The 12,726-nt window shown below is 32.2% G+C and overlaps 1 protein-coding gene across 1 annotated transcript; it reads right to left on the bottom strand.

Moving 5' to 3' along the window:
* LOC106708304 (wee1-like protein kinase 2) lies at positions 1–12,126 on the bottom strand. Its single transcript, XM_045682581.1, has 12 exons — positions 11,777–12,126; positions 6,649–6,758; positions 6,333–6,473; positions 6,057–6,145; positions 5,521–5,738; positions 5,100–5,246; positions 4,492–4,640; positions 3,677–3,802; positions 2,826–2,953; positions 2,228–2,394; positions 832–995; positions 1–72 (listed from the first exon to the last, which is right to left on the bottom strand). The coding sequence occupies exons 1-12, from the start codon at positions 12,016–12,018 to the stop codon at positions 65–67; spliced, it is 1,689 nt and encodes a 562-aa protein (XP_045538537.1). The 5' UTR covers positions 12,019–12,126; the 3' UTR covers positions 1–64.
* Between the last annotated feature and the right edge of the window lie 600 nt (positions 12,127–12,726).

Genomic DNA, 12,726 nt, shown 5'->3' with positions numbered 1-12,726 from the left:
TATATATTTAATGCGTATACTTGATCTTGTTCGGGTTTCGTTTATCACTTGAATTTGTTGAACATCAGTTTTCTATATAAAAATAATAAAACAAATTATAAATACAATAATATTATTGATTAATACGAATGTTTGGATGGATGTTTGTATGAAGATATCTCCGGAACAGCTCAACGGATATTGATAAAATTTGGCATAGATGTAGAACATAGTCTGAAAGAACACATAGGCTACGTGGACGGAGTTGCGGGCGACAGCTAGTCTATTTATACTCTGCGAAACATTTTTTTTTCTTTTCATCTTATTTCAATCTTTTATATGATTACTTAGATATTGGAATGACGTGTTTTTTTTTTAATTAAAAAAATTCGCATCTATAATACGTAAAACATTATTAAGGGTAGACAGAGATATATCCACTTGTCATCAAAATCAGAGACACAAATGTGAAAAAAGACGAGTCTACATTTTATAGCCATACACCATACTGATATAAAATTGACGTAACAATTAAAAAAATTAATATTTGAATTGTAAATTATAAAAATATTGGTTTTAAAATTTATTTAACTCTCTCTATTCTGTCAAAGACACAAAGAGATGACATGTTTTTGAAAAAAATTTTACATTTTTTTATTTATTTTAGTTTAAACATTATTTGAGATAATATACATCTGAAAATGTACATAAATATATAACATGTACTAACATATTTCTCAAAAAATATCAAACAACATAAAGTATGGCATATGACTATAAAATCTTGTACATTTTAAATACAATAAATTAAATAAACATATAATTGTAACAGTCAGATTTAGATCCTCTTACCCCGTTTGTCTGTCCGTCTGTCTATCCTTATGGGAGATGTAACAGATTTGATAATTTCGACAATTTGCGAATCGAAACGCGGCGAATGCAGACGTTTTGCTGATCTCGTTCTGAACTTTGCTGATTCTTGATTCGTTACTACTGGTGTTAATGATTTTATACATCTGAAATTATAATATTTTCATTAATATCTATATCTATATGTATATAAGAAAGTGGTGTTAGTTACACTATTTATAACTCAAGAACGGCTGAATCGATTCGACTGAAAATTGGTGGGCAGGTAGCTTAGAACCAGGAAACAGACATAAGATTAAATCTATAATCTGTTGGAGTTGGAGTCGCAGGAAACAGCTAGTTTGTTATAAAATGTGACTAATTGCTTAAAGTACCCATAAAAGTCTTCATAAATATTACAAATTTATACTACATTCCAAATTGCACATTTTTATTTCACAACTAGCTTTTACCCGTGACTTCGTCCGCGCGGAATAAAAAATAGAAAACGGGGTAAAAATGATCCAATGTCCGTTTCCTGGTTCTAAGCTACCTGCCCACCAATTTTCAGTCAAATCGATTCAGCCGTTCTTGAGTTATAAATAGTGCAACTAACACGACTTTCTTTTATATATATAGATAATCACTAAATTACTGAAAAAGTAAAATATCGTAAAGGCCGATGTTAAACACAATGAAATCTGATGTTTTTGTGTGTATTTCGGCATGGAACCGAAGTTAAATACACAGATTTCTACCAGACTCAACTCAGAAAGACCAGAATTCCATAGTTACTTCCTATAACCTTAACAACTCAATCAATTTTGACAAGTGAGGTGTCATCATCAGCTCACTATACGTCACCACTAAGGGGGTTCGGAGCCTACCTAGGAGGAGTGACTAGGTCATAGTCAACTACACTGGTCAAGTGCGAGTTGACTTCACACATATCTTTGAATTTCTTCTCAGATATCTGCAGCATTACAATGTTTTCCTTCACTATAAGAAGTTTAAGTTATTAGATTCATTAACTTATATAGAAACGGCTAATACACTCACGTATATATATCCGGTGTCGGCACCGACTAGTTTCGAGCCCTTCGGGGGCCCTTCACCAGGGTGAGTGGGACTGGTATTATTTCGCGGACGCGGCCCGTCGCTCACTCTATACCAGTCCCACTCACCCTGGTGAAGGGCCCCCGAAGGGCTCGAAACTAGTCGGTGCCGACACCGGATATATATACGTGAGTGTATTAGCCGTTTCTATATAAGTTAATGATAATGTCTCACGAAAGTTTGAATAATTTAGATTCATATTTCCAAGTATAGTTCTTTTCAAATATCATCAGCATCCCATTGCGCTCTAAAACAGCTAAGATATCTGAAAACAAGTATTCACCTGGCGGCTTCCTGCAGACGACGCGTGAGCAGATCGTTCTTCTGCCTTGCTGCAGCCAGCTCTCGTCTCAGCTGAGCCTTGCTCTTGTTGCCAGCAGGATGCAGCAACGCATGTCTCCGCAGACGAGCAGCTGAAGGACGCAACATCGGTTCCGGGTCCACCATTTTCTGGAACATATAACATATTTCATATTATATACCTCTTTAGTGATAACATATTTTTAAAATTCTACTTTAGAAAACTATTTTTCATTTAAATTTAAGACAAAATGGTAACATTTGGTTTTTCCTTGCCGGAATACTTTGACTTAAAAATTTCCATTCAACATAAAAATCACAATAATATTCATACTATTTTACCTTCTGCATATAAAATAATTTTTCCATACTTGCTTAGTTAAACAAATAATTTTTTATCCAGATATTGAAAAACAATAATAAAAAAAATGGGACCCATCTGCAAGCACTTCCTTTCGATTAAAATATATTTCATCAAAATCGGACCACCAGGGGCGGAGTTTCGCGGTAACACACATAAAAAAAAAACCAGTCGAATTGATAACCTCCTTCTTTTTGAAGTCGGCTAAAAAAATAATTACCTTAAGCAGTTCATTAAACTCCTTGGACAGATTGGGTAGATGTGGCAGCTTGCCGTCTCTGATGTCATGCCACTGCTGGCCGTTCTTAGGCAGCGGCCCGCCGCCCCCAGCCTCGAACAGTGTCAAACCTGGTACATTATTACATATTTAATACAGTACAAACTATATAAAAGAGAAACCTCTGTTAACGAGAATATCCCGGACTCTCACTTATCCAGGTTCGACTATATTAAGCCTCATATTTGATTGTAAGCAAAATTTGTTAACATTTTTTATATTTATTAAATAAAAAAACTTGTCAAGGGACACCCGGATGGAACGAAGTTCCTTTCGATTAATTAGTGAAGGAACCAATGTTTATTCTATGAATAAAAAACTTAAGTCTTCACAAGAAGTACATTTTATTTCTATGAATTTTCGTTATATATTGTCACGTCGTTGCCATGGTGATATAGGAAAAAGTGTCGTGACAACTTTTCGTAAGAATTTTTTCCCTCTAGCCCCCTTTCACAACGCGCGATAAGGAACTTCGTTCCAATTAATATCAAATCTCAAAAGAATAAAATTAATTAAATTATCTTAGTTTTCTACCATTTTAAGATGCAGACTTTAGGTAATGCCAAAAAAGTTGGTACAATTATAGTTATAAATATAAAGAAACTACCTGTCACCCATAACTAGGTCCGCATGGAAATTAAAAAAAAACTTAATAAATAGCCTATATGTTCATCCAGACTATGTTCTACATCTATACAAATTTCATCAAGATCCGTTGATCTGTTACGGAGATACCTTCAAACAAACATCGATTTAAACTTTCCCATTTAAATATTAAGAAGTAAGATAGTTACCGAACGCGAAGATGTCAGCTTTTGTAAGATGTGTGAAGTCCTCTTGTAATACTTCCTTGGGTAGATATCGACAGTCACCTTCCTCCACCAGCGGTGAGGAAACGCACGTCACATGACCCAAGTCACCTACACAACATACTCTTTTTAATGGTCTAATTCCTTTAAAACTAAAAATATTGACATCAAATATTATGTTTTTATTATCTTTGATATTAAATACTAGCTTTTACACGCGACTTAGTCCGCCCTGAATTAATAAGAAATAAGGACAAAAGGTTTCCCATATCCGTCTCCTTGTTCTAAACCATCACGACAATTTTAAGGCAAATAGGTTCACAAGACTATTTCTATGTGAATTTTATTTTATATAGATAATCTATTAAATAAAATTGATAAAAAAAATATTAACTAGATGTTCTAAAGTTTTATTAATTTATAAAAATTTCTCTGACTTAAAGGTAAAATTTTTTACAAGTAAATCTCCAAATCTCACTATGAGGGATAATTTAACAGTATTCAGGAGTTTCTAAGACCAAAATACCCATTTAAAATAACAGAATACAAAGATAACAGTCTCAGAAACCAACAATTAGTCCTAAAACTATGAAAGACAATAAATTTAGTCTATTTTATATAATACTAGCTTTTACCCGCGACTCGAAAAAAATGCACACAAGATAAAAAAAAATCCTATGTCCGTCTCCTAGTTCTAAGCTACCTCCCCATCAATTTTCAGCTAAATCAGTTCGACCGATCTTGAGTTATAAATAGTGTAACTAACACGACTTTCTTTTATACATATATAGGTAACTAACCGAGTTTATATATATGCTGGGGATGCTGCGGCGTGTCATCATCATCATACCCATCATCAGAGTCCGGTGCAGTGAACTGCTCCGCACGACACACAAATATGTTCCCCGGCTTCACATCCATGTGCACCAACTGACGCGAGTGAATGTATCTGTATACATATACATATATAAATACATACATATACAACATAACATTATATGTTAATGAAAAAAAAAATGTAATTAAATGAAAGAAAACATGATTGTTGCCGATACAGACCTCGTTTATGTACATTTTTAACTTATTTCATATTTAGAATAATTTATTCTAAAATGAATCTGTACTTAACATACTTTTGCTTTATGTTTGCTAGCTGTTTTTTTCCGCCATTTTATTTTGTCAGTCATTTCAATATTAAATTAAATTATTGCTCATCAACGATGCAACATGCAAATATCGACTAAAATTTAAGATACATCTTAAATTAATCCAACCTTGGTTAGCATGGTTGCCTCGTCACCCAAACTTAGGTAAGCTCCGAGGCCTTCAGCGAGGATATATAGTGATCTGAAGACGTAACTACGAGTGACAAAGCAAACATATTATATATTATGTGCAGTATACTAACGCCAATCCCTCAGCGATGTGTGCGAGCAGCAGCAGCAACTCGGGCTCCGGCAGTGGACCAGCTTCCATCATCTGTTGCAGCGAGCCTCCATCGCAGTACTCATTCTGGATTATCATGTGCCCATCCTCCGCCCATGCTGAGTAATATCTATTGATAGAATAGACAATAGTGTTAAAACAAGACAAATAAATAATACTTGCTGTAGATAAAAAAAAACTGACCCGAAAGGGGCTACAAGGCTACAAATATTACCTACATACCTACAACAAACTTAGTTGGATCAAAAAGATTCTTTGATTTCACATGTGTACAATAAAATATGACAGTTCTAGTTTTTTTTTTTGTAAGAAAAGTAGGTGTTTATGTTTGACGGAAACTGTAAAGCAATTTTCATAACTGGAATACAGAATATTAACAATACCTCACAACATGGGGATGCATTCCGAGCACTGCATGTGCATACACCTCGGTGAGTGCATTCCGTTCAGCAGCAGAGCCCGCTACGGGGCGCAGCGAGCGCTTGAGTGCGTACACGCAGCCATCCAGCTTGTTAACACAGCGGCTCACTTCGCCAAACGAGCCGCGACCTATCACCTCCTGCTCCACAAACTCCACACTATAGCGAGGGATGTTTGAGTCCTGCAACAAAAATATTTATTATTAATAACATGTGCTAAAGGAACATAAATTATGTCACTAAATTTGTAACATAGAAATATCTAGAAAATACAAGATATAGTATAATCACCCGGTGATGTTACCAACTAGTTTTGGACCCGTCGAGGGTCCATCTTCACCGAAACCAGTCAGTGCCTTCACCGGACGATCATACGTGAGTTTAGGTGTTCTTAATTCATATATTATTTTATCTCACAAAAGTTTAAACAATTGAATTACAACATAGAACAAAGAAAATTAATTAAATAGAAAGAATAAATATGTTATAATGATGCATACCCTCATTCGTTTCGCTGGTGGCAGTTCAGGTGACTGTCCCCATGTTGGTGTCTTAGATTGGCCTCGGTTATTTTGATTCATTGCTTGACCTGTATAAAATAATGAATTATTTTGTTAACAATAATCAAAATATGATTTTTCCAACATAAACTTAGGCTTGGCCTACCCACGCCAGGGGAGAACGCGGGCGGGATATTTGCTTAAGGTTTCTTTGTAAAAGAAGGTAACAAAATGAGATTGACTACAGACATCTGAAATTACTAGTTCTGCACTTACCTTCAGGTGTAAATGGGTTAATATTAACAATGGGTCTTCTGACTCTTGAGTCATCCAGGTCTTCAGGGAGCAGACTGCCAAGCGCGCTGTCGTCGTCTCCAGACGGCGGGTGCAAGTGGTGACTGGAACCTGATGGTACACCTGCAAGTTGGACAATATTTTACTTTACATCTCTTAAGAGATCCTGAAAGAGACTTAACGCTTTGGTTATATGTGACAATGTAGTTATTGGTTATTAGAGGAGATATATTTACTTCTTCTATAGGAAAAAGACATTCTGATGAAAATATTAAGATATAATTTAGACATATCCTACCTGTAGGGATACATAGTTTTGGTGGGAATAGCTTAGATCTCAGCGGACGGTGGGTTGGTGTTGAACACTTTTCCAGCAAAGCCTTTGGTGTGTGGGGCGTGTCAAATAATCTGCAAACATTAAAATACTAATTTAAAAAAAACAATTTTTTTTTTTATTTAAAGAATTGCATTTGGAATATAATAACATTGCAACAAAAATTAATTTTACATTTTGTCTCTTTACATCACTTTTTGATAAACTAACAAAGTCCTAAAAATTTTACTCCAAGTTTGGATCAGGGATAAAAATAATGATAATTAATTTTAGAAATAAAACGTGTTATATCTATAAAAGAAACATCAAAACAAATTTACCAATTTTTCTCAACTATCTATCTCAAATAAATTTTAGTGACGTATATGAAAAGACTGATGTAAATTCAGCTTACAAAACATTCTTTGATATTTATAATTTAATCTTTATGTTATGTTTCCCCATAGAAAAAATTAAAATTTCCCAAAAAAAGAAAATGAGCTGGTTAACGAAAGGAATTAAAATTTCCATTAGGAATAAGAGAAGGTTATATCGATATACACTTAAAAATAAATTATTTACTAAATCAAATAGGTACAAAACTTACAAAAAAACATTAAAAAAAGTTATTGTACAATCAAAGAAATTAAGCAGTATAAATTATATAGAATCAAGTGTTAATAAAATAAAAGCAACTTGGGACTTAATAAAGAATAAAAATAACCTTATTGACACCTCCGTACCAAGCATTCATTATAAAAATCAAATCTACAGAGATGCAACGGATGTAGCTGAAATTTTTAACAATACGTTTATTACGCAAAATCAAAAAAGCGTAAATCCAAATTCATTTCAAATTAATGACAAAGTATCTAACTATAAAAGCATGTTCTTGTCACCAGTAACCACTCATGATATAAGTAGAATTGTTCATACCTTAAAGCCTAAAAACAGTTATGGATACGATCATATTCCCATGTATCTAATTAAACAAAGTATATCTTTTATTTCTGAACCTATTACTTTTATAGTCAACTTGATGCTAGAAACAGGAACATTTCCCAGTTGTCTCAAAACTGCGCTCATCAAACCCATATACAAAAAGGGATCGAAACAAGACTTGAACAACTATAGACCTATAGCACTTTTACCAGGCTTCTCAAAAATATTTGAGAAGGTGATATGTAATCAGCTAATGAACTTTCTCGCAATAAATAACATTTTAAATACTAATCAATACGGATTTCAAAAGGGTAAAAATACATCAGGAGCTATATTTAAAATTATGAATGACATTTGGAAAAACATGAACGATAAAAACTCAAGCGTAGCATTATTCTTGGATATGTCTAAGGCATTTGATTGCGTAATTCATAAAATATTACTGATGAAACTAGAAAATCTGGGAATTCGCGGAATCGCCCTTAAACTGTTTCAGACTTATCTAGAGGATCGCTATCAAGCGACTATTTTAACAACTTACAATAAAACTACAAAAAGCATTGAAACTGTTCAATCTAAGCTTCAAAAAGTAAATCTCGGTGTACCACAAGGTAGCATATTAGGTCCTGCTCTCTTTTTGATCTATGTCAATGATCTGTTTAACGTCACCAAACATCTGTGTGTAATGTTCGCAGATGATGCTACTGTCTTTTTCTCAGGTAAAAATTTAAATAAAGTAGATTTTGAAAATGAAATTAATAAATCCTTAAAATTAATGATAACGTCTCTCAAGTCTATTAATCTTTCGGTAAATTTATCTAAAACTAAAATACTACATTTAAGGAATTATAAAACTTCTCCACTTAACTTAAACATAACATGTGATAATATTAAAGTAGAAGAAGTAGACAACGTAAATTTTCTTGGCATAAAAATTGACCCCCATTTAAGTTGGAAACTACATGTAGACAAAATTAATAAGAAAATATCTAGCTACTGTTATGTACTCTCGTTACTATCGAGATCAACATCAGTATGTGTAACAAAGAATGCGTATTTTGGTTACGTGTATCCTTTGCTCTTATACGGCATAGTTTTTTGGGGCAATGCAACTAATATTCAAGAAACATTTGTACTTCAAAAGCAATGTATTCGCATAATATATAGTTTAAAAAACCGAGAAAGCCTAAGAAGTATATTTAAAGAAAAAAGAATTTTAACGCTGACTTGCATTTATATTTTGGAGTTATGTCTGTTCACAAAAAGTAATCATCATTATTTTCAACCTAAATCTGCTGAGAGCCGTAACTTACGTCCTTTTCACCAACATGACCTTAAATTACCTAACATAAAAAGTCAAATATATTACAAAAGTGCATATGTCACTGCTATAAGAGTTTTTAACCATTTGCCAATTAAGATAAAATCTATGAACGGTAAAGTTTTTAAAATAAATCTAAAAAACTGGTTGTTAGATCAAGCCTTCTACTCGATGCATGATTTTTTTAACTATAAAAAAACTAAATAGTGGCAATAGATACGGACTTGACCGACCCGCAAGCAAATTCTTGTTAACATTGCAATTCACTTATCAAAAAAAAAAAGGCGTCTGTGTTTTACACTTATTAACTATATTATTATTATTATTGTTGATAGACGTTCCCAAGTTCTTGCTCTTGTTGTATTTGTTCTGTTTTTGTTTCTTTACTTCATTCTATTACACAAAAATATACCTCATCATTATCATCATATTGCACGCCCGAAGGGGTATCTAACTGTGTTGTAGCTGTTTATAAATGTTTGTAACTTTATAACAATGTGATACAGTTTGCAATAAATGAATTATTATTATTATTATTATTATTATGATACTAAAGATTCTCTTTCGCCTTTCAAAACCACCCTAAGGGTGATTAAATGCACACATGCACAAGTTGTATTCATACATACAACACCTGAAGCATGCATTCTTTAGAAAACCCTTAAAGGAATTCTACACAATAGAAAATACATCTTAAGTGTATCCCAAACAGTTCTTATTCCTTTAACCTAAAATACCTGCTCACAACAAAACATTTTTTTTTCCACGATCTAAAATTAACCTTACATATGCAATAAAAGATTTTCAAAACTATTTCCTATTATACTATTCAATAAAGGACTCTATTTTTAACACTAAAGTATCAAAATTGCTTGATAAGTGAAAGTATTTGGATGTTGAAATGCAAAGCAAATTGAGCCTTAATGTGTTTTACTTGAGTTGAAATATGATTGTATTGCTACATCAAGGTGTTTGTTGTAAGATGTTTTTTCGTGAGTGTGGGCGTATTTTTTTCGCCTAGCAGATGTCAGCTGTTCAATCATATGTTTGTTCTTTTGTGTTGAATAACTGTATTTCAACTGATTTTAACTGAATTTCTCATAATACATTTGCTAAACAGATAAAAACTGGACTTTTGTACATATCTTATGAAAAAATTGCTATTTTCATCAAGGAACTCTTATGTACTCTTACTATAATTACTACTAATTATTTTTTTTATAGTATGTTTCTTAAAAATACATGGAAATTATTTGCTATTACATTATTAATCTCCCACTACTTTCTTAAATGTAAAATTTATAAAATTTGTAATCAACTTATGTAGGTGTTAACTTAAGTTATTTTCAAACCATCAAATGGAAAGAAATAAGTTACAATTGAACTTATTGCTTAATAAAATTAAAGATTACTATAATTATGACTATACTCTACTATAACAAAACAAACTAGTTTAAAAAATATATATAAAACATTTAGAAAGTCATCTTTCCTAATTCAAATTCCGTAATCTGCCTATCATAAAGGTCATTAGTGTTAGAAAGTGTTGCAAAAAACAAGTTATACAACAATCAACAAGGTCAACAATGCTTGCTCAACAAGTTGATACAAGCAGATTTCCTTGTTGAAACATGTTGTGTGTTTTTAGGACAGGTTGGAACATGTATTTATGGAGTTATAAGAAGAAGGGCTAATTTCAGTATGTTTTAAAACATTGTTAAGACATAAATTACATATGTATTTGTTTTTATATATATAGTTCAGTTTATTTTTTATATGTTTAATAGAAACTTTTTATAAAAAAAATTGGTAGTACCTGTGACAAATGAGCGCAGATTAAATATATTTGTTCTTAATTAAAAATAAAATGGCTGGTATTAATGGTAGTTAATTCCATATGTGCATTTTTTTTTATTTGCTCATTGTCTATCCGTAACCATCTTTCATAATTGTCTACAATTATCTGTTTTATTTATTCTTAAAGATGTGTATATAATGTGATTACTTAGTGTCACATATATAACATACTAGGTGTCGCCCGCAACTCTGTCTGCCCGCTTAAAAAAACTTAATTACTAGCCTATATGTTTTTTCAGTCTAAGTTCCACATCTATGCCAAATTTCATCTAGATCCATGCAGCCATTCTAGAGATACCTTCAAACATCCATCCATCTATACATTAGCATTTATAATATTAGTATGATTATTGATACAAAATCTCGTCTTCAAGGACTTTATAGCATACTTTATTATATAAATAAATTGTTACAGTGCTGGGCTGGTTTAAAAATGCACAAGTAATTGAAAATGATATTATACATACAGTTCTATATTTCTAGACATATAATGATAATAATCTTTAGCTTGATTTTATAAAAAGAAACACAGTAACAATAGGTAATTGTGTTTAAGAGACCTTAGGGTAAAGAAAAAAAGAAAAAAATCTAAAAAAATTGATTGATGATAAACAAAATGTCTGCAAGTTTGCCAAAGGACATGTAAGTTAGCTTGCAATTGAATACAGCATGATTTTAAAATTACGAAATGGCATGAACAAAAAGAGTTTATCATTATAATGTTTTTATATTTGGCAGACACAAAGTACGATAGAAAGACTACAAAAGTCTCACAGAAACGACTAACGAAAGTTAACAGTAGCCATTAAAATCTCTAAAACCATTTGGACAAGATCTAAAGATAACAACACCTGCTAACAAAAACAAAACAATAATAACATAAAAAGTTTATCGTTAAAAGTTAAGATTTTTTGGTTTCTAAATGGTAATTTCTTTTACATAATCGTGGTATTTTACGAAAGAATGGAAGTCAACGAGGTGACGCAAACTTACCTCAAAGCTCTAACCCTTCTGTAAGGCATGTTGGGTGACTCCGGAGCAGACGGTTCATCCCGTATAACATCATCATCCAAATTAAAATCCAATCTCCTGGGCACTTTAGAAGCCGGTATTGGACTCAAGTTTTCAGAAAATGAGTTATATGAATCCGACATTTCACAAGATGTTTCCACTGATAACTCCGAAGAATTATGGTTGTTGTTATAACCCGTCTTCATTCTGTACCACTCACTCATTGTTATTTACACATATAATTCACTTATAATGTCAAATAATTAAAAATTACAGCTTATTTCTTAAAAGCAAACAATGCGCACTTTCACAAATTCCAACGATATGGCGGATGACGCATAGCACCTGGTTAATGGCGCGGCCAATCACCGAGAAGTATTTAGCCGGTAACATGAATACGTGATTTCTATTGGCTGCAGTTATTTTTTTAAATAACGATGTCAAGTGATGTATTGTAATTGGTGGAATATAGACGCGTTCACATTTTTGGCTTTTTCCTAAATTCAGTAGTTTATAACTATTTTTATTTTCAAAAATAATACGTACCAATCTTGATGAGGCAAGCCTTCACAGCTGTCATAATTTTGTTTTTGTTGCTTCTGGGTAAGAAACATCTATGATCAAGTATCCTATAATAGGAAATTGTACTATTTATAACTCTGAAATTCTAAGAGTTTCAACAATTACTCTAAAAAATTACAAAAGTAATCTAGTATGCTAATAAGTTTAATTTAATCTTTTTAAGACAAAATATCTGTTGAATTTTTTTAATCCTAACTCACTAAATTGTCACTTCTTGACATTAAACATGTCGAATCGAACAATGTCATTGTCAAACGTCAAAACATTTGCACTTATACGTCATTCAATTGGATATTGTGTGTCCTTTGGTGCTGAACTTTTTTCTTAAATTATCATAAGTTTGATTTTAA

This window comes from Papilio machaon, chromosome 19, assembly GCF_912999745.1.
Source record: "Papilio machaon chromosome 19, ilPapMach1.1, whole genome shotgun sequence".
Lineage (NCBI taxonomy): Eukaryota > Metazoa > Arthropoda > Insecta > Lepidoptera > Papilionidae > Papilio > Papilio machaon.
This window is presented reverse-complemented; position numbering and strand designations above follow the sequence as displayed.

Coding starts and splice junctions, on each gene's coding strand:
- LOC106708304 (XM_045682581.1), bottom strand. CDS start 12,018: ATGAGTGAGTGGTACAGAATGAAGACGGGTTATAACAACAACCATAAT. Junction 5,247..5,520: donor ATGCATCCCCATGTTGTGAG/GTATTGTTAATA, acceptor TTCTATCAATAG/ATATTACTCAGCATGGGCGG. Junction 3,803..4,491: donor CCAGCATATATATAAACTCG/GTTAGTTACCTA, acceptor TATGTTGTGTAG/GTGACTTGGGTCATGTGACG.